At 37.3% G+C, this 26,044-nt stretch overlaps 1 protein-coding gene across 1 annotated transcript; it reads right to left on the bottom strand.

Annotated features, from left to right (window-relative positions):
- Nucleotides 1-909: 909 nt before the first annotated feature.
- Nucleotides 910-26,044, bottom strand: LOC124776270 (ER lumen protein-retaining receptor). The gene is made up of 5 exons (XM_047251170.1): nucleotides 25,878-26,044; nucleotides 25,378-25,567; nucleotides 22,376-22,445; nucleotides 21,672-21,924; nucleotides 910-3,580 (listed from the first exon to the last, which is right to left on the bottom strand). The coding sequence occupies exons 1-5, from the start codon at nucleotides 25,966-25,968 to the stop codon at nucleotides 3,546-3,548; spliced, it is 639 nt and encodes a 212-aa protein (XP_047107126.1). The 5' UTR covers nucleotides 25,969-26,044; the 3' UTR covers nucleotides 910-3,545.

The raw sequence follows: 26,044 nt of genomic DNA, 5'->3' as shown, positions 1-26,044 counted from the left end.
AATTAACATCAACTGCGTTTCAGTTTTAAGTAACTTACTACTTTCACTAAACTTCATTGAAGTTAATAAACTTAAAAGATTTCATATTCACATTCATGTCTTTGCCACATTACAACCAAACTGTCACCTCCAAACTACCCTAAACCTTCATTATGGTGCAGAGCAGACTGTTACCACAACCTACATTCCAAAACATGGTAAAAGTCAATGCTTCATTCTATTTCTGTGTGTGAGTGTACGGCATCAAACATCACACCATAGGTTAAAGCCCTTGCCTGGTATAGGTAGGTCCATATTTTCTTACTTCTGAAGTTGGAGTAACAACTAAAAAATTATGTAACAGTTCCTTATGACCATCACTGGTTGATATTGGAGCTTTATATACTGGTAGCCAATTCTGTAAGAGGTTAAGTTCTGTTACTCAGCTAATGTGTTATGAAATAAAACTGCCTGAAACTGTACAGACCACAATGATTTCCTTCCACTGAAAAGAAATTTTGAATGCAATCTGCAGCATTTATTACATAATAAACATTTAATTACTATAACAAATTAGGAAATAGTTTTGAATAATGTTGTATAACAAAACAAAATCATTTTCATTACATTATATTAAAATAACACATCTCATAAACTTAAAAAGTGATTGCAGCACCAGACAATACTTTGTAGAAAACTGCTGTACTAGCCAATAAATAGTTAAAAGAATCTATATTATACTTAGAACTAACATTCTTGGAGGCAGATAATATTTGTATTGTTAAACCCATACGCTTTGAATACAGGCATCTAATGTGCCATGTACAGCATCAATCTCCAACTGATGAATGGTTGTGAAATAAGTTGGTAGAATTAATACAAAACAATATAAAATGTGGGAACTGTTTCTGAATAAATGTACTAGGACACTCAGATCCAAGAACGTCTATAATTTTTAAAATCGTCAAGTTTGAATGTGATGAAATTACACTATATGACTCTCAGAACACAATCTTTGATTAGCACAAACAGTTATTTGTGTGTGTGCCTCTTATACTGTAGTTTCCTGCTAATTCAAAATAGTACATGTGTCTGTTTCCATCTTGACATAAAGTTTTAATTCCAAAACATATGTTGCATGACAAAGTTCATGAAGCATTTAAGTACACACATTTTCTCTGAGTAGCTTCTGGTAAAATGACTCATTAATACAAATGAGCTTAATTTCACACACAACAGCTAACAGGGCAATAGATGCAAACAGTACCACCAGTTTTACATATAACAAAAGTATCTGTATTTGGATAACCAAAGAAAGTGGCTCCACATGCCACAAATACTTCCAAGTCGTGAAGACACAATGACAATATGCATTTCCTTTGGTGTTTGTAGCCAGTGCTTACTTACTATCTCCATTATTTTGCAGGTGCTTAGTTCAAGGCATTTTTTTTGTAACTTACGTAACACAAAAATTGTCCTATGTCTGTACCCAGCTACTCAAATTTGCGAACTAGAAAAGTAACTGTGTGTGATGAAGTTATGTTGCTAAAAGTGAAGATGAATTCGGTTCTCACAATAGTAAGATTATTAAGGAAAAAAATTAAATTAAAAAGAAACCAATTTTTTTTGTTTCTCTGGCTGCAAATATCTGCAGAGGATACTCAATTGGTGAAATATATTTTCCAACTAGGGAGGGAGAAAGAACCATCAAATGCAAATATAGACGGTGATCTCTCTGGTGTTCTCCACATGATTGATTAATAATGTGCTTCTGGTGCTCTACTGAGCTATTATTTGCATTTTGTGCACAAAATGCAGCCAACAACTTGGCAAAATACCTGGAAGTATGCTACTGGTGATAAAGGCATTTGGTTACAAAAACCTTACATGCAACCCACAAAAGATACTGGAAATAATGTAGAACCTGATGGTTCACATTGACCATTATGGAAAGATGGCAAGAAGGAACACCCTTGTCAGTAACTGCATTATAGTGATATGTATGATAATGTTCACATCCAAGGAAAAAGCATATCAATAACTCCTGATTACACTATAGGAAGCTCAATATCAAACACATTTCTCAAGTATAAGAATAGAGAAAAGAATACCTGATGCTAGTGTAATGACACAGACAGTAGGAATAAAACTAAAGAACCAAAACATTTCTGGATATTTAATACAGGAAAAAGAAACTGAATGCAGATATTCAGTAAGGAGGATGGTTAATCATTGAGATCTACACATAATACATTATTCTAGTGGAAGAATTATGAAGCAAGTGAAACAGGTGCTCACTGTTGTGGGAGAAACTTATACACATTTTATGTCTTTTCATACTGTCTATTCATTTATGGATTTTTTTGTAACTGGCCATTCATGCCTGATATTCATCTATGAAAAAACATTACAAGTAACAAAATAAAATTGCTACTAGTGACAATCATTCCATTTATCTGATAAGTACTATAGTTTTTTCTCCAAGTGCCATTATTCTCTCACTGAATTAAGTAAACCATTCCCGAAAAAACCCCTTGAATACCCATAAAACTTGTTTTAGTTCCTCTTCCCATATGATGACAAATGCTCATACGAATATGCACCGCTGTTTGAAATTAATTAGTAGAATACTATAGTGGAATTCTACTATCTCTGTAAATATTCTCTTACTATTGTCTTAACCACTGAACAGGACTCATTTGATGTCATATTGTATTTTAGAAAATACAGCAATTTTTACAGCATGAGGTACAAAAACAGTCATCACAACTTAAATCACACATTAAAACTTTTTACAGCTTTGAAATAAACAGCCACAGTCATACAGCAAATCTCAATCATGCAATTCATTTTTTCTTAGAAGTGGTATATGGTATAAATAAGTAGCATACATACTACTTAAAAATACTGTACAGTAAATGCACCAAGTTAGAAACTATGTCTGTAATGTGCTTCTTTAATCAGCTTCTTTGTAAACAAGAAAATAAATTAAAAATAGCAGCCAATGTGACAATTATTCTGAATTACTTCACATTAAAGATACCTTTACCAGGAATGTTTTCACCCCACTGAGTTTAGAAAAACATGTTTGTACACACTGGCTCCTATACTGTAATATTTCTAACAAACAGAAATAGAATTCCATATGGTAACTTCTTAGATACAAATAATTTCATGAAGTATTTTTTCTGAAACTGCTTTATATTCATACACAATCGTAACATGAAGTTCACACATATTCACATGCAGTCTTGAGAATAATAAGACTACTAAAATGAAAGTATATTAAATTATCAAACATCTGTTACAAAACTACATGTTAATGAAACTTCATCCTTGAGTCCAACGATGTGCATATATGTAAGTGAATTTAAGTTTATAGTTTCAGTTTCATGCAAACAGCATGACACTAATGAAATGTTTCTGTGCACTTAACACTAGTGTTTCACAATCATATTCTTCATAAGTCGTCATCTCTTTTCAGCTAATCCCACACAGATGACTAACATTTGGCATAAAACAAGCTCAACCTCAATTTAAACAGAGGTCTTTACGTTCTTTGCACCTTAAGCTGGAAGCTGTAGTTTCTTTCCCTTTAAAACTGAAACAGAAATGTTTACACTGTGAGAATATGATGTAGTTATTAGGTAAGATTTATTTTTTTTATGACAAAGATCTAATTTATTGTTGTCTGTAATATCAAGGAAAGTTTAGCACTGTTTTCTGACTGTGTATTTCTCAATTTAACCCCTATGGGCCACACTGCCATTAAACTGCTTTTGTCTTAAGACAATCACATCACTAAGCTCCAAGTACAATTTTATTTTGTAACACATATATACATTTTTGACAATATTCGTTGTGAAAATTTACTGCAAATCCAGTACTTCAATTTTCAAGACAGCAATATGCGTTCTTGAGCAAAAATTACTTTTGACTACAATCATTTACAGTTGGAATTTCAACATTTGAGACATATGCCCAGGGTAAATGGTTACAGCAAAGGAGAGACTGCAAAAGCTCTCTGGTGGCACAGACGAAAGACATCTCATGAATCAGCGGAAGAGGCCAAGCTGGCTGCATTGCTTCCATACCGAGGGGAAATGATTACCGAGACAGGACAGGTGTTGCAGAGATGCAGACTGAGACTGTTGTTACAGCTCGTCTTTAAGATGTGCGATATGTTATGCTCCATAAATGACAAAGTAGGTCTGAGTTCCTGGTGCGTATGACGTAATGCAGCAAATGTTGTAGCATTTAAATGGGACAAACTATTTGCACTGTTGATAAGTGTTGTGAACAGTACTCACAATATATTAAACAAAGAGAACTTGACTGGGTCAGGCCTTAAATTGCAAGCGAAAGCAAAGAAAAGATACTTGCATAGAGGCATGAACAAGTTTCAAATGTGGCACCTGCCCTTTGTGGCAACTGACATCCCTCTGTCCCAAGGTGGGCTGCAGCTTCTATGAATTGCCCAACTTGTCTTCCATGCATACATCACTTTGGCCACCCACGGAAGATTTCAGACCTTGCTATCACACTTATATAAACAAGACTCTGTGCCAGCCCGAGCAGTCAGCGATTTTAACTCCCAATGCCGATCACGCAGATTGCTATTGGAAGCTCGAGTGATTTATTTGAAAAGCCACTGTTTGTAAACCGAGAAGACCTTACTGAAACAAAATGTTTTATCTATCATCAAACGATATCTTCTTCAGTTTTGCTTCACATTATACAATAAGTGCAAGTTGAGTTCAGACTGTAATAAGTTTCAAACACAACCCAAAAGCTCTAGAAAAATCGTCGCATGTTGGAATGTATTCTCTCACAAGTAGCCAGTGGTGAAAGTAGTATTATTACACTGATTAACTAGCAGTATGTAAAGTTATTGTTGGAGGATATTGAAGAACTGCATATGATGATGATGTGTTGTAACATCATGGTGTAAACCAGCAAGTTATGGCAACTAAGACATAGAAACATAGAATAAATCTCTCTCTCTCTCTCTCTCTCTCTCTCTCTCTCTCTCTCTCTCTCTCTCTCTCTCCCTCTCCCCCTCCACCCAATACTGTCAACCAATCTACAACAAGCATAAAACCAAAGCCTTTCTCAATACAAATGTATTTCAAATTTCAACACACTTACCAAAATATGTAAATCTGTGTTTTCCATACCAATTATGCACCTGTATTTATGACACCAATTTCTCCGACAAACTTCTCTATAGTGAAGTTAAATTAAAATTACCTATTACTCATTTTTGAAAGGAGCATGAGGTATTCAGACAACTGAATGGATATGCAGAGGGGGGGGGGGGGGTCACCCATGTTTGTAATGAAGAGTATAATCAAAGACAACACTTTACTGATAAAATAATTGCAGCAGCAATTCAATAAAATTTTCCTGCGTTGAGGTTTGCATCATAGTATACAATGTTAATGTTAAACCAACAGGACAACACAACTTACTTCTTATATACTGTTAGGACACATCAGTATATTTTGTGCTTTCCATGGAAGTGTTTACGTCTGCGAACAGGGCGGTCTGATGGGCACAAACTGTAAGCTGGTTACTACTGGCAGCCAAGGAGATGAAAGCTTGTAACCTTCATTGCAATTTGCATTGAGAGGTGACCTGACTATCGCCTCTTTTGAGTTAAGATGGCTGCCAGGGTAAAGTTCATAAAGTATTGCCATGAAAAATTGTGAATTGGGTATTGAAAAAGCAAGTGTGTGCAAAGTGTAAAGCTGAAATTACGAAACTGAGTATGCAACTCGTCATTAGTGAATTAAAAACGGGTACCTCTAAACCTCAAAAAGAAAAAATGAGTCGCAATCGCAATCAAATCTTCCACAATGTAGTTATAACACTGCACAAAAGTAGACAAAAATGTCATTTAAAAACAGCACACGTAAAGTAAAAACCATTGACGACACTGTAGTATACAGAAATTTAATGAATGACAATCGCTATCAATTACTTTCTAATATGGACTGTGAAAAAACAGTACAATGTGAAACCATATGGCAGGATCGAAGACGGCAGAAACAAGACAAGAGAAGGCAGTATTTCGCCGCGGAAAAACAACCTATACAACATGAATATGAACAATATTCATTTACCGACCGGTAGTAATTCTTGTGTGTTATCACCATCTCATGTTGACAAAAAAGAAAAAAGAAGACATAGAAAATGTGAATCAAGATGCAACAGGTACTTGTGATTATGGACCAAATAAGTGATCTTCTGGCAACAAATAGGCCCAGAAGTAAAATGGACATTTACACTGATAGTCAGGGGTGAGGAATACTGTCTGAACTGCAACGTATATGCAGACAAAGTCAACAGCATAGTGAAACCAGGTGCAAATTTCAAGGCAGCAACTGCAATCAGTCATGAAAAAAATCTTAGGTCTGAACAGTAGCGATTTTTGTTTCTTCTGTACCACACCGTAAAGACTTACATAATTGGTCCTGTGTGTTTTTAAAAAAGGGCTGAGCGAGACAACAGACTGGGAAAAGCATTTGGCATTTGTTAGTTGTAAGATCTTGGATATAGTTCATGCAAATTCAAACATGCAGTGAGGCATAAAGCATGTTATACCTTTGAAAGGTACTGATGTATCTTTAGAATTTAACATGCAACATGATGAAACAGTGACTTGTACCAAGAGCATTGATGAAAATGCTTTTTTAGTAGAAGTAAATATTCCAGCAATTTCAACTCAGAAACAAGATGTGCAACTCGGATTTACCACATGCAGATCAGTGCTCACTTGAAAATGAAAACAATGACAAAATATTAAGGTTACTGCAAGTCAATATTGGTTGTTTAAGAAATAAAGTGTTAGAATTAAAACATTTTTGCAACATTAAGGATGTAGATGTGCGATGTGTGCGTCAGAACACTGGCTAACAGAAAATAAGCTGACAGTTTTGTTACTCAAGGATATGTTTTAGCTGACAAAATGTGCAGGAAAAACAGAACAAATGGGTGTGCTGGAATTTATATCAAGCAGGGCCAACAATTTTCAAAATTAGATATAACGCCATATTGTTCAGATGTAAATGCTGAGTTTGGCTGTGTAAGACTGACTGAAGAAAACATGGTAATTGTTAGCCTGTATAGGTCTCCAAATGGAGACAAATGTTTTCTTTGAACAGTTTGAACTAGTGGTCATGAAACTTTTTAAGTTTAAAACAAAGACTGTTATTTGTGGTGATTTTAATATTAAAATGGGAAATTCAAGGTAGCAAGACTCCAGAACAATTTTAATATATTAAGATCTTTAAACTTGCACTGCACAAACAAGTGTCCTACTCATAATGATTCCTGCCTAGACAATATTATTGTTCATTTGCATAGAGAGGAATATGTGGTTAGCTTGGCTGATTGTGTTTTTGCAGATTATGATCCATTGCTTTTAACACTTTATCATAATAAACCATCTTATACCAATGGGTAAGAGGTCAAGAGAGGTGCACATTATGTCATTTATTAACAAGTTAAAGGACACAAACTGGAACTCTGTTTATGAGTGTCATCCAAGAGCTGAAAATGGTTTTGAAGCTTTCTTTAAAAAATATAGACATATATGGTGCTCCTGTTCCCCATTAATAAAAGTTAGGTTCTAAGTTGAACACAAAAATACAAAAATAAACTGATATACAAAAGAACTGGCAGAAATTAGACAAAATATGCTCATACTCTATCGAACATATCAAAGCAAGGACAATCAAGGGTCTGAACAGAGGGATATGGTCTACAATGTTTACCTTAGAAATAAAAAGTATTACAAAGCTAAGCTCAGAGAAGCCGAAAAAGCAGCTTGTGAAAGGTATATAGAAGGTGCTCCAGATAAGTATAAGGCAGCATGGGAAGTTATTAGACAAGATAATTCTTCCAGCCAAGTATGTCAAACTCTGCTTGATCCAAGAGAACTGAATGACTACTTTGTCACGTCAGTCAGAGAACTCAGAGACAAAATTAAGGCCTCAGACACATCTGCAAGGGATCTGCTTGGTCCCCAGCTGCCCGAAGGACCTTTGTTTCACTAGAACAATATCACACCTGATCAAGTTCGTAAAACTGTTGCTAAATTATCAAATTGCAAATGTATGGACTGCTTCTGGATGTCCAATTATGTTGTTAAAAGAACAGTCCACCTCATATGTAAGCCACTAAGCTTTATGTTTAACAAATGTTAAGAGAATGGAGTTTTTCCAGATTTGCTAAAAATCTCAAAAATTATCCCCATATTCAAAAAGGGTGATAAACAACTCCACTAGAACTACTGAGCAGTATCTATTGTGCCAATATTTCCAAAAATAATTGAATCTCTCATGTACTTTCATTTAAGCAATTATTCTGAAGAGCATGATCTGCTTTGCAACAATCAATACGGATTTAGAAAAGGTAAAAATACCACTTCAGCTGTTCTGGAAATTGTTGATCAGACTTCAACAGCTTTTGAAAATAAAAAGATGATGTCACTTGTATTATGTGATCAAAGTAAAGCTTTTGATTGCATTCCTTTGAATATATTATTAACAAAACTGGAGTATTATGGTGTAGAAAAATCTACATAAGCAATAATTTCTTCCTATTTGATCAACAGAAAACAGTTTGTCTCAATTAGAAATAAGCATTCCCCCTTGGTAGAAATTGGTAGAGGTGTGACAAAGGACTCTGTCAATGGCCCCTTCTTCTTACTGTGGCTATCAATGACCTGCCCCATTCTGTATCACAGTCTGTAATCAGCTATGCAGATTATACAACTCCGCTTACTTCACACCATGACATCCCAACCCTTGATAGGATTACACAATAAACTCTTGACTCTGCATTGAATCGGTTTGCAGCCAATAAACTTGTATGTAACCCAGACAAAACCCAAAAGCTCATGGCTCTGAGCACTATGGGACTTAACACCTGAGGTCATCAGTCCCCTCCAAAAGCTTATGTTAGGATTATCTAAGAATATACAAAATAAAACTGTCAAGCTCTTACGAATACATATTGATGCCAAACTAACTTGGGAAGAGCATATAAGCCAAATCCTCAAAAAAAATCTCAATAGTGACCTACATCATGTGGAAACTGAGAGATGGTAAAGAATCATTATCCCTGTATAGCATATTTTGGACTCTTTCAGTCACATATATCATATGGCCTATTCATATGGGGACATTCCCCTCATATCAGAAAAAAATTGTTCGTATGATGTGTAATGCTGGTCCTGTAGAACACAGTAGCCCTCTTTTTACCAGGCTTAGGATACTAACAGTGGTGAATCTGAATATCTATGCGGTTGCACTCTTTGTCAGGAACAAAATTAAGGAATGTATCATCAAGGAAACAATTCAAAAACACAATAATAGAAATAAGGCAAACACTGACATTCCAAGGCACAGGCTAGCAATAATAGGAAACTCCCATAAAGTAAATGCACTCAAAATTTTTAGCAAATTTCCTCTTTCCGTTCGATCCTTGCCTTTTAAAAAGTTCAAAATAAAATTATATGACTGGCTAACAAAAAACCAATGTTATCATATAAAAGAGTTCTATTATATTGACAATACTGATAATAATAAATAAGATTATTGCTGTATAAAAGATATTTAATTTTTACATGTAACATGATCGATATTTGTATCTTACTATCACCTATTCTACTGTGTGTGGTCAATGGCAATAAAGAATCTGAACCTATAATCTTCCATTACAGGTAGCTGGTGGCCTAGCTAGCATGCAACACTCTTTGAACTGTATATCTTTGCCATACGAATTTTAATGTTCAGTCACTGTGGGTCTATCAGGCTATCCAAGTTGTATGAGATGCTTGCAGTCTTTTAGCCATGTCCTGACAGGCTGCCAAGTGTAAAGCACTTGCAGCTAACCTCATAAACTTCTGGTATAGGTAGCATCTCAAAAGTACCTTTGGTCTCTAACTTGGTTTTTCCCCAGCAGAGCAACTTCATAGCCACATTGTGATAAACCACATCCAATCAGTGACTCCCTGTATGTATGAGACAACAGTGGTGCACACATGTTCCACATTAACTTGTCTATCACTCTTGTTCTTGGTAGACTTGATTTTACTGATTGCTTCTTTTTCGTGTTAATAAGCTCTGATTATGGTACACAGTTTCTGAAGTTCATATTGTCAACATTACAGGCTTGAGGACCTTCTTGATCAAATTGTACTATACATAGCTGTTATTTCTTAATAATTTTATGCGATTCATATGGTTTTTTTTTGATAAGCTAAGAAATGCCATAATTTTTTTTTCAAAAACTAATGATGAAGATCCACAAAATTCTTCTAAAAGACATACGAGTACATTCGAAAAAACTATATTAAAAAGTGATAAAGACACTACTAACTTTATAATGAAGTATTATGTTCTTCGGATCTAATACAAAGGCATAAATCTTAATATGCAGCCTACATCCTTCTGAATCTGCTTAGTGTATTCATCTCTTGGTCTCCCTCTATGATTTTTACCCTCCACGCTGCCCTCCAGTACTAAATTGGTAATCCCTTGATGCCTCAGAACATGTCCTACCAACCGATCCCTTCTCCTAGTCTAGTTGTGCCACAAACTTCTCTTCTCCCCAATCCTATTCAATACCTCCTCATTAGTTATATGATCTACCCATCTGATCTTCAGCATTCTTCTGTAGCACCACATTTCGAAAGCTTCTATTCTCTTCTTGTCCACACTAGTTATCGTCCATGTTTCCCATCCATACATGGCTACACTCCATACAAATACTTTCAGAAACGACTTCCTGACACTTAAATTTATACTCGATGTTAACAAATTCCTCTTCTTCGGAAACGCTTTCCTTGCCATTGCCAGTCTACATTTTATATCCTCTCTACTTCGACCATCATCAGTTATTTTGCTCCCCAAATAGCAAAACTCCTTTACTACTTTAAGCCTCTTATTTCCTAATCTAATTCCCTCGGCGTCACCCGACTTAATTCGACTACATTCCATTATCCTCGTTTTGCTTTTGATGATGTTCATCTTATATTCTCCTTTCAAGACACTGCTCAATATACAGATTGAATAACATTGGGGAGAGGCTACAACCCTGTCTCACTCCCTTCTCAACCACTGCTTCCCTTTCGTGCCCCTCGACTCTTATAATTGCCATCTGGTTTCTGTACAAATTGTAAATAGCCTTTCGCTCCCTGTATTTGACCCCTGCCACCTTCAGAATTTGAAAGAGAGTATTCCAGTCAACATTGTCAAAAGCTTTCTCCAAGTCTACAAATGCTAGAAATGTAGGTTTGCCTTTCCTTAATCTATCTTCTAAGATAAGTCATAGAGTCGGTATTGCATCGTGTGTTCCAATATTTCTACAGAATCCAAATTGATCTTCCCCGAGGTTGGCTTCTACCAGTTTTTCCATTCGTCTGTAAAGAATTCGCTTTAGTATTTTGCAGTTGTGGCTTATTAAACTGATAGTTCGGCAATTTTCACATCTGTCAACACCTGCTTTCTTTGGGATTGGAATTGTTATATTTTTCTCGAAGTCTGAGAGTATTTCGCCTGTCTCATACATCTTGCTCAACAGATAGTACAGTTTAGTCAGGACTGGCTCTCCCAAGGCAGTCAGTAGTTCTAATGGAACGTTGTCTACTCCTGGGGACTTGTTTCGACTTAGGTCTTTCGGTACTCTGTCAAACTCTTACGCAGTATCATATCTCCCACTTCATCTTCATCTACATCCTCTTCCATTTCCATAATATTGTCCTCAAGTACATCGCCCTTGTACAGACCCTCTATATACTCCTTCCACCTTTCTGCTTTCCCTTCTTGCAAACAACTTGGTTTCCATCTGAGCTCTTGATATTCAGACAAGTGATTCTCTTTTCTCCAAAGGTCTGTTTAATTTTCCTGTAGGCAGTATCTATCTTACTCCTAGTGAGATAAGCCTCTACATCCTTACATTTGTCCTCTAGCCATCCCTGCTTAGCCATTTTGCAGTTCCTGTCGATCTCATTTTTGAGATGTTTGTATTCCTGTTTGCCTGCTTCATTTACTGCATTTTTATATTTTCTCCTTTCATCAATTAAATTCAATATTTCTTCTGTTACCCAAGGATTTCTACTAGTCCTCATCTTTTTACCTACTTGATCCTCTGCTGCCTTCACTACTTCGTCCCTCATAGCCACCCATTCTTCTTCTACTGTATTTCTTTCCCCCATTCCTGTCAATTGTTCCCTTATGCTCTCCCTGAAACACTGTACAACCTATGGTTTAGTCAGTTTATCCAGGTCCCATTCCTTGAAGTCCCACCTTTTTGCAGTTTCTTCAGTTTTAATCTACAGTTCATAACCAACAGATTGTGGTCAGAGTCCACATCTGCCCCTGGAAACATTTTACAATTTAAAACCTGGTTCCTAAATCTCTGTCTTAACATTATATAATCCATCTGATATCTTCTAGTATCTCCAGGCTGCTTCTATGTATACAACCTTCTTCCATGATTCTTGGACCAAGTGTTAGCTATGATTAAGTTATGCACTGTGCAAAATTCTACCAGGCAGCTTCCTCTTTCATTTCTTACCCCCAATCCATATTCACCTACTACATTTCCTTCCCTTTCTTTTCCTACTATCGCATTCCAGTCACCCATGACTATTAAATTTTCATCTCCCTTCACTATCTGAATAATTTCTTTTATCCCATCATACATTTCATCGATCTCTTCGGCATCTGCGGAGCTTGTTGGCATATAAACTTGTACTACTGTAGTGAATTAAACCCAGTGAAAAATAACATGTTTATCTTTCATGACTGGCAACATTTATGGAGTATATTTTCATATTATGAAAGTATTCCACCAAATACAGCACAACAGCTTCTGAAGCACTGAAACTGAGATTGCCATGCTCTTCTGTCAGTCAATCATAGCTCATGTCATATGATCTTGCCAGCAACTAGCAACATCATTGTTAAGTAGCATGAACACACAAATAGGAGAAGGTAATGGTTTAAATTAATATAGATACAGCACAGCTACATGAAAAGCTAAGCGTTCACACATATAATTAATTTTGGTCATCAAAAATTCTTTGTTGGTTTTTTTTCCGGAGGGTGTGGTTAGGTGGATCCTAAGAGCACAACTTAAATTGCAGCAGCTGAATATTTTGTGGGTTACCTGGCTGAGTACATTTTCCACCTAGCATTTTGACTTTTCCTTAGAAAAGCCAGTTACATGAGAAATTGCTCAGGAACTCACTTCACACTTCATTTATTGAAGGACAATTATACTTTCTGCCATAGCTATTGCATAATTTATAATCTATGGAAGAACTAAAATAAATACAAAAACTAACCATGAAGCTTGGTCTGTTCTAGCATGTGTTTACGTTTATGATATATCAAACACAAATGTGCCAATAAAATTTTAAATAGTAGAATGAATGACTGGTCTTCTGGGCCCAAAATTTTTTTAAGTATTTGCATTAGCGGGCTAAAGTCAAGTTCTTTGTTATTTCTTACCAGTCAAGTTTTCAAAGATTTAACTGAAAACTGAACCAATGAAAAAATTTCCCAGAATTATAAAAAATTCCTGGGTTTTACCCCAGATGAAAAATTCCAGATTTTTTCCTGGATTGCCTGGTTGTCACTGAGTGCATGCACCCTTCTATTGCAATGAACATTTTTTCTGTAGCACATTACACTGCAAACCTCAACACAAAGTACTGTTGGTATTGTACCAATTAAATACCTACATTTTCCATACCTTACAAAAATTCTAAATTTCTATCAAAACTGTATGTGATTAAATATTCTAAGTACTTTACCTGAAAACAGCAGCCAAATATATACCACAAAAATCCCTATGTTTTTGTAAAACATTTCACTGTCAACCAGCGTCGCGTGACACTGAGTTCATTCATGTGGGTGCTAATAGTGGGATATAGAATGCAAAAAGCTATTACTGTTCGTGGGCTTGCTGGAGATAGTGTGCCCAAGTGTTATCATCCACACCCTGTTTCCAACATAAACCGTATGTTTTGGTGCTGTACATTGAGATACTGGTAGAGTGTGTGGACCAATTTCTCTACGAGATCAAATGAGAAATATACTTTCAATTTAAGGAAGCCAACATTTTTGTTGCAGAAATGACAAATTAAATGCAAATTCGTTTAATGTTTCCCTAAAGATGTCACCTGTTAACGATGGAATAGGCAATGCCACTGCTACACCGTCCATCTGCTCATAAAATTTTCCTTTCAGCTTTAAAAGTGTTCATCAAGCAGTGTCACACAAGGTTACATACATTGTGGGTAATTCGCTCTTTTAGTGTTTTCGCTGTCTTTTTCAATACTAGATTTATGAATAGCAACTTCATGTCAAATGGGCGATTCCACTGGCAAGATGGACTCGTGTTCTACAAGTCTGATGAAGTGTACTGAATATGATGGAATATTTTCCATCAAGTGCCAAAGCATTTTTGGTCAGATTTTTGGCCAGGTCATATGATGATGTGCTAGAACAGGATGACAAGCAAAATTTTGTGTTACATTTCTCGTAATGTCATTTCTATGTGAATAGTACACTGTGATGTGTTTTGGACTGGTCTTGAGGAGAGGAGGTGGATTATCAAATAACAAAATATACAGTGCTATTCAAAAAAGATGTACTACCGATCATATCTACATAAAGAACAGAGTTCAAGAAAGGCTATCATGTTGCTCGAAACATTCTTTTATTTTACTTTTGGACACAAATTATTTTGGATGGTTGAGAAAATAGGGGAAATAGCGTCATGGACAAATATGTCATCATATTCACTGGAGTCAGGCCGTTTCTGCACATTTCTAAACAAACACTCCACCTTGCCCACAGTACACATGGTTGATTCTGACAATGTTGCTCTTCACAAATGTACCACTGGAAGAGACAGTGAACAGTTTAAATATGCAAATAGCTCCAGACATCATGTAAGTTCAAGCGATGCTACTTGACGATCACTTTTTTCATGTGGAAAGGAACACCTGCAAATGGATTACCTAGCAATGAGATTCACCGTTAATCAATAATAGTAGACCCCTTTATGGCAGCCTTCAAGGAACGTACACTTTAATTCTGCACCACTGCTATTTTGACAATACCTTTGTCATGTGGCCTCCATGGGAAAATTGTGCTCTATGAATTCCTTCAGAAATAGAAAAGAAGTCTGTTTTGCCATTTCATGATGTGCAATTGTACAGCTCACCAGATGGTACACTTTTGTTCTATCACCAGAGCTTCGAAAATCAGAGATGAAGAGGTGGAACTACCGCATGTGCAGGAAGTTACCGAGCATACGGAGAAATTTTTTTCATCAAATGAGCATTAAATTTATCTACCAGAGAAACAAATAACAAACCTGTTGTGACCACCAGATGTGCTACCAATACATTGCACACACCTTGAGTTTATTAGGTCAGTTCTAAGAGAATGTAAGTTTACATTGGTGGGACAGGTTGACCGGTCAAGAAACAGCTAAAAGAGCACGAGTGCCACATATAAATCTGACATGATAAATCCACAGTGGCAAAACATATAAAATTAGGTGACAAATATTCATGGTTTGAAGAGGTGTGTGCACTAGCTAGGTAGCCAATTACTCCTAAAAGGAAGATACAAGGGACAACTGGTGTACTCATCAAGTGGCCCATCAACATGAACAACTGTTAAATGGGATCTTCCATATTAATGTGTTTTCAAACGTGAACAATACATGTGAAAAGAACTCAAACTTGACAATCATATACTGTCACTGCCTGCACCCAACTGGGATTATATTTTGTGGACAAATGTTTCTCAACCACAGGTATATTATCTTCTCTCAAGCAAAGAGTTGTGACTGGAGGTTTGTGTGCAACATCACTGAAGGATCAAGTATCACAACTGTCGGGTACACAGGTTTGGATGTTTTCTGATTCAGCTGTTAACTGATTCGGAAACATTCTCGATGCGTATGCTGAGTGGACCCATTTGTTACAGCAATCACTGTACACTTTGGCTCTCTCCAGCTCTCATTTCATTTTGACCAAATAATTCTGGAGGACCCTGCAGATATACAACAGATGTGTCTAAGTAGTTCACTGAATAGAAAAACTTTCGAGGCAATTACTAGTGAAAAAACATTGTTTGGCATGTGTAAAAAGCAATGAAGAAGCACTGCCTACTGTTCAACACACTAGGGCAATGGTTTCCAATCTTTCTGAGACAATTACCCCTAAGTGTGATCACACCAACAGACGTGCCTTACTAAATTTTAGAATGAACAAGTTCTCTCTCTGAACACCATTTAAAAAATAACAAAAGATAAATGATTATTTAGCTTTTGTAGGTGTTTGATTGAACAATGAACTACTGAGTCAGTGACACAATTGGAACATTTTCTTATAGAATGATGAAACAATTCTGAGTCATCAAGAGTGTTACCTACAGCTTCTTCTCAGAAAAGAGTGTTAAGTATCTACTTTGGGACCGGACACCCATTACTAAACATGCTTCCGCTGCACCATTCCTTTCTCTAGTGAAACCTAACCCACATTGCACACCCCCACTTAAAAGCAACCAAGTTAATGTGTGTGCACTACACTCACTGTTGGTATGACACTTTATTACTACTTACTTCAGAACAGGAAGAAATTAGAGACATCATGCTGCCAATAAGTTGTAACTGGCCACTGCCAATTACAATAATAATAATAATAATAATAATAATAATAATAATAGCTAAGCTCAACAGAAGCATAGTGGCCTTTACGTAGTTACTGGTGTGCTGTGCTATCAGTTAGTTCATTTATCTGCTGCGAAATACGCGATGAAGCAATTTCTGGTCCACTGTAGGAGCTACCTATAACTTGAAGAATGCATTTATGGATATATTTAATGATATATAACAAGTATGTCTTGATTTTACTGACATAGATGCATGGTACAAAGAATGTGCGTAGCGGGTGAAATGTGTGAGGAAGAGGATGTTCATACATTTCTTTCACAAGCTGTAACATCCCTGACATTGTGTTACACATTACTGCTAGTATTTGAAAAGAAAATGTAATTACTGGAAACTCACGTAATCAGTACTGTAAGTCTTATGTAGTAGACATAACACTAACAATATTTTAAAACTAATTTTGTTTTGTGATCTGACCAAAACATAGTTGAGCCCTTTTATTTTTATTATCCAAACAAATTTCATCTCCATTCCCTACTGGTGGTAATTATCCCCAGATTGGGAATCACTGCATTACGGTGAAGTGGATTTGTGAGCTGCGGTTACTCAAATAAAATAGGACTGAAGACTTTGTCATAGTGTACCGGTGCAAATGCACGTGAATCAAATGCTGCTACACAAGAAAGAGTGTGTGAAACAAAAGCTATGGGCAGAAATCCTATTTATGGCTCGTTCAAATGCTGTCAAAATGTGCTTTACATAGTCAGAAACAGTCTCAAACGGAGCCGGTCAAACATAAGGAGGGAGTATTGGAGAGAAAAAAAAAAAAACATAACAGTATTATTCCTGTGGATTGTCATAGCTGTTCTGGGAAAGGACCAGAGCTCTACGTGCTCCTAGAAAGCATTATAGGTACTTTAAATTGGCTGATTTTAGAGAGAAATTCAGCCAAGTTTTTATCAGGAACCTAACGGTGTACAAAAAGGATAAACTAAAATGGTGGTGGTGTGTTCACAGCTGTTGGAAGTAGTTTATGTTATAGACAAACTGAAGTTCATAGCTGCTGTAAGTTAATATGGGTAGAAGCTATACTCGGCTACCACAATGAATTAATAACTTGTTCTTTTTACTGACCCTCATCTTAGGTGTTAAAACTATTGAAAGGTTCGTGGAAAATTTGAGGTTCATTTCAAATAACTACATACAATTTTAGTTGACAGGGACTTCAAAACTGTTCTGAGCACTATGGGACTTAACATCTTAGGTCATCAGTTCCCTAGAACTTAGAACTACTTAAACCTAACTAACCTAAGGACATCACACACATCCATGCCTGAGGCACGATTCGAACCTGCGACCGTAGCAGTCCCGCGGTTCCGGACTGCAGCGCCTAGAACCGACAGGGACTTCAATCTGCCTTTGACATACTGCCAAAAATACATGTTTAAAATCATGGCATGCATGAATCATAATATGAAACTCTACTAGACACTTTCTACAAAAATTACTTTGAGCAATTAGTTTAGAGCCCACTAAGTGTAAGTAGTTATGATAATATGTGCTTCTCATGTGCCAAAAAAATCCTGAGCAAACAGTATCATGCAAAGTCACAGTCATGCGATTGCACACTGTAACATCCAAATAAACCAAAAACAATGAAAACTGCATCTATTTAAAAAAGCAGATAAAAATTTTGCTTGACACCTTCAAGTGTCTCCAGTCCACCCATACCATGTTAGTGTCCACCAAATACGGCTCAAGTTGAAAGAAATAGTGTTGACAGCATTAAGTTTTATACAGAGTAAATTAATGATTATGATTATTGTGTGTTAAAAGGCACTAAATAACTGGGTCATTAGTCCTTCCATTTCATGAGAGAAACAGGTAAAAAAGTGGGGTGGGGTGTGGGGGGAATGGGGAGTGGGCTTCTCCAACAATATAAGGAAGTCACAGAGTTTTAACATAATAGGTAAAAGAAAATTGAGATAACCTGTGCAGCATCATGCACAAGAGTGTCTAAAGGCAAAACACAGTGAAGAGGGGAAGAAGGTAACCTGCAGTCACATGGAGGGTATCTCCCCCCCCCCCCCTCCAACACTGAAAGTGTGGTAGCATTTTAGATTTGCATAAAATCTGCTTTCGCTCAGGAATTTCAACACATTTGCAGTGGCTGTCTTGTCATTCACAAGCATCTGAGGTAGTGGGGTACACAAGCAGAGAGCATGCCACAGATCGGAGAGCAGGGCACACTGAACAACAATAAGTGCTATCATCAGTAGACCACCACAAATGCAGTGAGGAGGATCCTCCCGACGCAGAAGGAACTCATGGGCGAGTCTTGTGTGGACAATGCGTAATCGGCATAACACACTGGCATCTTTCAGAGAGGCCTGGAAGTATATATGCCACACTTTAGTGGATCCCTTAATGACTTTTAACTTGTGTAGGGTCATAGTAGCCTGCCACTCCTATTCCCAGAGCCTCAAAATATGTCGAAGTTGTAATTGTAAGTCTGGGCACAGTATTCCGATGTCAAGTTGATCCCGTGTAGTTGTGTCTTTAGCTAGATGGCTGGCAAGATCATTTTCTGGAATGCCTATGTGATTCAGTGTTCAGATGAATATCAGTGTCTTTCCAGAGCTGTAAAGGTCAACCAGTAGGTTCTGGCTGTTGGCGAGCAAAAGATTTTTGGGGTAGCACAGGGGTATGCCTTATAAGCGGCTTATGGAGAGACAAAAATCGGACAGTTTGTCATGGCAAGGGATTTGACGTCCTGATTAGCCTGAGATATGGCAGTGAACTCTGCAGTGTATACACTGCAGGCACTTAACAGAGAGTGCTTTGCGTGTGCCCTGGCATGTGCAAAACAGTAACCAACCCTGTCGTTGACTTTCAGTCTGTCTGTGTAGATGCATACTGAAATAGAATAAACATGGAGGATCAAACAAAACAGGTGTCTGACAAGGGTAGAATAAGCAACCTTCTTGGGGCCACAAAAGAGGCCCATCCATATCACAAGACAGGGTACAGACCATGGGAGGAAGCCCTTGGAACACAGACTAAAGGAGGCTGCTGGAGGTCCTTCACTAGAGTACTGAATCAAATCCCAGCTGGTCCACCCAGTTTTGGGTAGTGCGCAGTCAATTGTCGAACACAGTTGGGTGACCTGAGTGAGTAGGCATCTGACAGATAATGACTGTGTAATTAGCCAGAAGCTGCTGTCATCTAAACCACAGCAGTGGGACACCGGCTTCTGCCAAGAGGCTGTCAAAAGCGCTTGTACGGAAGACCCCTATTGCCACTCGCACAACAGTGTTGTGAACAGGATCTGGCAAGCACAGTACGGGTGGTGCTGCCAACCTGTAGGCAACACATCCATAGTCCAAGTGGGATAAAAATCAGCACTCTGTAAAATCTCTGAACAACAATGCAGTCTGCTCCCCACGACGAGTTACTAAGAACACAGAGCATTTAGCTTCTTCATGCAAGTTGCCTTGAACTGGCAGAAATATGGAAGCCAAGTTACCTTGTTGTCAAAATGACTTCAAGTAAATGGTCACCAACATAAATTTCTGGGTGCACATGCATAGTCTGGAGTCACAAAAAATGCACAACTCGTGATTTTGCAGGAGAAAATTGATAGCTGTGACTTGACGCCCAGTCATGCACTCTCCACACAACCCGCTGAAGCTGGTGCTCAGTGGAGCGCAGTGATGCAAAGGCATAGTACAGGCAAAGATCATCCACATAAAGTGATGGAGAGACTGTGGGGCCTACTGCATTTGCAGTGCCATTGATGGTGATAAACAGCATTACACTCAGAACCAATTCCTGAGGTACTTCAGTTTCCTGTACATATTGGTTGCAGAGAAACAAACCTATCTGGACCCGAATAAGTCACAGAGATAGGAAATTAAACTGCCCCAGAAATGCCACTCATGAAATGTAGATAGGATGAGATGTCACCAGGCAGTCACAGCAATCAGATGTTGGTGATGAGAGAAAGCACTGAACACTGCAGATTCCAGATGAACCAGGTGATCTGTAGTGGATCAGAAAGCCCGAAAGCAACTTTGGAATCACAATATACGCCCTCCGGCTTCAAGGCACCAACAAAGACTGCGATTGACCATTCATTTAAATAGCTTACACAGCCCATTTCATGGAGATGTTGGTCATTAGTTAGTTAAAATATGTGGGTCCTTCCCTGGTTTCAGGAAGAATAGTAATACCTTCCTCCCATTGAGAGGGAAACTCTCCTTACTAAGTAAATGAATATGAGATTGAAAAGAACAACAGAAGAAATATTCCATATTTAAAAGAATGCAAAATTATGAGGTTTAGCTACAGTTTACAGATGCCTGAAATCTGTTGTATACTTCAATGTGGGATACCTCTAATAGTATCCACAACAAAACTTTGTCTCAAAACCTGGCAGAAAATCCAAAGAGGTTCTGGTCTTATGTAAAGTTTACCAGCAACAAGATACTATGTGCATGCAATGGTAAAGTTCCTGATTGTAATTCCTCTGATGCGGAATTACTGAACCTGGTATTCCAAAATTCTTTCACCAAAGAAGATGCTGCAAACATTCCAGAGCTTGAATCAAGGATTGCTGCAACATGAGTTACATAAATTTACATATCCTCAATGTTGCAGGGCAATCTAAGTCACTTAAAGGGTTTCCTCCCAGTCCAGACTGTACACAAAGTGCATAATGTATGAATTTCAAAAGTTTTCTTTTTTAAATTTACTTCTGTAAAAAATATAACATATTCTGTAAGCAACTAAACCACATTTTACCTAAGTATCTGAAATTTACTTACAAAAATGACCTATCAAAGACAGTCAATCTCACATGAGTGTTGTTCAATGATCTAAATTATTATGAGTAATAGTCACAGTGGAGGAATATAACAGGAAATTTAACTTGAGAAAGCTTGAAATACTGTCTATATATAATATTTTGTTTAGTTATCACTTACCTTTGGTAATATACAGGTAGAAAAAGTCGCAATATAGTACTGTCTGGACAATACCAGCTACAATGGCAATGAGATCGTAATGTTCTTCGGTGTAGTAACGGTATATCCAGTTCAGTAGGTAAAGTGCTCTGTAAGCTCCCAGAGCAAACAGGTAATGTGATGTTATGCTTTCTGCCTCACCAGTCTTTGAGACCAGAAACAGCTGAGGTAGGATTGCCACTGATTCAAGGTAGATGCTAAAAGTCCACAGTACCTGTAATGGCACAAAACAATTGCACACTGCTGCATGTAAGGGAAAATTTGAGCTCTGTCATAAAAGATGAAATAAATGTAACAATATGAGTGACACATTCACAGGCTGCATATAATCTATAAAATTTTCCTTTGTCTGCTAATAGATTCTCCCTAAACTTGATTGTAAAGATAACATCTATTTGTTCGAAACAGTGTCCACGTAAGTCTTTAGAACAGCATAATTACAATAGTCTCCAAATGTAGGGATTATATACACACAATTTAGTGAATAAATAAATTTCAGCTGAGTAGTTATCTGCGAGTCGTATTGGAGTTCTTTGATTTATTTCTTGCAGATCTACATTATCCCAACTTACTGATTTATTGATTTCTAATTTCATTAATCTGAAATGCAATATTTGTTTGCATAGTTGTAACTATGGGGTTAATAGCTGAATGCTAATTCTTACCTCCAACACTGTAAATTCATGGTTGATCAGGAGCGCCAGTGCTACAGCCGGAATTAGCAGAAATTCAATTCTGTAAAAATGAAAAGATAATGAGTGACAACAGCAATGCAGTCATGGAATACCATGTGAAGAATATAAACAATAGTATGAACAAAGACACCCACTTCTCACAATGGATCCCTCCCCACCCCAAAACACACAAATGAAAGATGGAAGGGGGTGGGGAGGGAGTGGGAATGTATACCATTCTCCTGGTGGAGCTCCGGAAGAATGCGTGCATGCACCCTTATTTATACGCAGTTCTACTGTTTAACATTCCCTCTAGAAGATGAATGGTCATGCACACTGCAGCTGTTGAAAATGAGTGAACTGAAGTTAACTTCCATGAAAATAATTCAAAAATGAGGAAAATTCAAACCAAGTAATAAATAAAGTATTAATGGTATGGTGCCTGCCTCAGTCACATCGATTTATCATCTAGGTGGTGGTGGTGGTGGTTAGTGTTTAACGTCGCATCGACAACGAGGTCATTAGAGATGGAGCGCAAGCTCGGGTTAGGGAAGGATTGGGAAGGAAATCGGCCGTGCCCTTTCAAAGGAACCATCCCGGCATTTGCCTGAAACGATTTAGGGAAATCACGGAAAACCTAAATCAGGATGGCTGGAGACAGGATTGAACCGTCGTCCTCCCGAATGCGAGTCCAGTGTGCTAACCACTGCGGCACCTCGCTCGGTTTATCATCTAGGTGTAATGTATGAAAGCACGGTCTCACGTCAATGTGACTAAGGGAAATTTTCTTGGGTTTGCAGCCATTTCAAGCAGTTATACATCATGAGCTCTTGGCCACAGCTCCTCGGCCATTGTCACGAAGTAACCGACTGCTTCTTGGTTGCTGTCATCTTCCTCATTATGTAGCTGTGATACTGGTCGTGACAGCATTGATGCTCAGTCCACTGGAGATACTGAAGCAGTCATCTCTGGAAGAATGTATTATCAAGAATCTTTTCCTTTCCACATGTTATTCAAGGTGCAATATTAAAAATATAAAACAATGAGAACAAAGTCAGCTGTAGGAAATTAATCATGTTTCGAACATTTAGTACTGATCTTATCACTGTATTGATTATGTGCACTTCGCATTTTCAGCAACTTCCCATATCTGTGCAAGCATCGGCAATGATCATATCCAGAAACTGCATCAAAATTGACATTACTCGTATCTACCACTTTGGAGAGAAGACAAAATACAGAAGGGAGGCAACGAGAAAAATATCCTCATATAGCATGAGTTGTTTTGACATTTACTTAGTGACTAGTCAACTGGTCTATTAAGAATGCCATTTTACATTTACGGGTGGCAAAATGCGAAAAATGAATATATGTACTGATTTGCAGAAGACGCTGCGTCATGACAAGCTTTCAGCCATTCGCTTGACTGAACATATAAATAAATAAAACAATAACTATACATCTGACTACAAACAACTTTACAACTATATTAACCATGATGTAGTACAGTCTTGCATATCCAAGTTTGAAAGCAGACGATCAGCAATGTACAATGGATTGAAGAATATATGAGCAGTGAGAATATACAGTTTAGGTGATGTGGCAACTGACATCACCCAATCTCAGATTAGCTTAAACAGTTGATTTATGGTATTTAACTTTAAACAGCTGGAAATAAAAATCTTATTCCATTTAGTGAACAAGTGTGACTTTGGGAAAATAGTATGTCTACATTACTTAAGTGCCATTTATAAACTATTACTTAATACAGACATATCAGAACAGTTTCGTGATGTTTCAGCATCCAAAATTTAGACTGATTTATATTTATCCACGTTACTGCAGTGAAGTCATGCTTTACATTGCTGTAAATTACATATCCATGCAGGAAACAATATACAATACAGAATTAGGTAGGAGTTATATAATCTCTCCCTTGCCTTTTTCTTTGTGTTAGATATTTGTATTATATGAAACACAAATTTTCTTAATTCATCTCACAACCACAATGTCACCTAACAATCAGACCTAGGTCTTGGGCTATGCTACATGAAAGTCTATCGCCGCAACTAAAATATCGAGAGGGAGAGGGAAGTGGGAGGAGACTATCAAACACTAAACAAGCAGTTGGTATCGGAAGTAGGGATTAAATGAAACATTCATTACTGCTTTGCCAATTCACAACCGAACTGTCACGTTCCAATCAAACATAGATCTCTGGCAATGCTACAAGATCAATATGCCACCCCCACTTACATTCCAAAAACTAATACAGACACAAAAGAAATATCATCAGTGTTCTGTTCGCACATATATGACATCATGCACTATCACATATCATCATATTATGGGACGAAGTTGATTTCTGGTATCAGTTGATTCAACTGGCCCAGAAAGAGTCTAGAACATGATACAAGCCATCAACGTTGAACAGCATCTCTATCAAAAAAGTAATTATTTGCCAGCACAAAGTGTCTACTAAGGTGACTACGAAATAATACAAATATGAGTGTTTTAACAAATCAAAGTACTGGGTTCTATGTTGGACCGAGGCTTTCTTGTTACTAATGCCTTTCAAACTTCAAGATACCACTCACCAGCGGGAAAATTAGGGCTTCCTATACAAACATGGGATGCATGCACTGTACAACAGATACAGTGCTGTTTCAGCTTGGGAAAGAATTTCTGTAAAAAGCTGCAACTGAATTTCCACATATATTACAGGCATTACTTGGAGGTTACTTTTAGTGTATTTATATTTAATGCTGTATGAAAGACATAGACTGCCACAGATCACTTGCCAAGATTAATGCCAGATTGAAAGTGTAAAAACTTGACCTCACATGGTACAAAAGGAAATATTTTCCGGACATTAATACAATATTAATGAATATCAATTGCAAAAGCTATGCAGTTAGCCAGATCACAAAACAAAGGTCTACTGTTGAATATAACAGGCACAGTATCCACTTGCAGGATACAAACAAACTCACCGAAAAGTGTCGTGATTGTGGTCATATGTTGCCTTGAATTTGACATACATCAAGTACACTGTTGCGTAGGAAGCAGCGATGAAAAATATCTTCATGGCAGTGTTGTATGCTGATATATAAGACGTCAGGAGATCCAAGTATCGCGTTGTGTACACCAACGCGAAGAGTATTTGGGATTTTCCAGAGATCCCTGAAACATATGTTTTCGATTATAACGTTATGCACATTAAGAGTCTTTATTGGCAAGCGAAAAATAAAACGTGTACACTAGTCAATATCCCATTGTGTGACAGTTAATCTGACCTCACACATAATGTACACAAAAGCACGCGTAATCACATCTAATGGCGTATTATAACAATGGAGAAGTAATTTATAAGTTCGATGCAGAAAGTTTCAAAATTTATCGTTCTAATTTACATTATTATGGTGGTTATCGGTAGACGAACCGGCTACCAGCCAACTAACAATGTCTATATCATACACGTTACAAAACATACCTGCACAAGAACGAGTCTTCCATATTTTCAGCAGTAAGATTATTATTGCTAATAGATGCGATAAATCTCCCACTAGTCGAAATATATTCATTTTGGTAAAAGAAACTGAAGAGTTTGAGTCTCAAAATATGACGTGGCTTAGCCGCAGATGGCACCACCGTGGAAAC

The sequence above is a fragment of the Schistocerca piceifrons genome, chromosome 2, assembly GCF_021461385.2.
Source record: "Schistocerca piceifrons isolate TAMUIC-IGC-003096 chromosome 2, iqSchPice1.1, whole genome shotgun sequence".
Lineage (NCBI taxonomy): Eukaryota > Metazoa > Arthropoda > Insecta > Orthoptera > Acrididae > Schistocerca > Schistocerca piceifrons.
This window is presented reverse-complemented; position numbering and strand designations above follow the sequence as displayed.

What these genes read in the sequence shown, in the direction of transcription:
- LOC124776270 (XM_047251170.1), bottom strand. Translation starts at nt 25,968, where the DNA reads ATGAATATATTTCGACTAGTGGGAGATTTATCGCATCTATTAGCAATA. An exon ending in CACAATCACGACACTTTTCG is followed by an intron (nt 22,446 to 25,377) that starts GTGAGTTTGTTT and finishes TCATTTTTACAG; the next exon opens with AATTGAATTTCTGCTAATTC. An exon ending in ATGAATTTACAGTGTTGGAG is followed by an intron (nt 21,925 to 22,375) that starts GTAAGAATTAGC and finishes GTGCCATTACAG; the next exon opens with GTACTGTGGACTTTTAGCAT.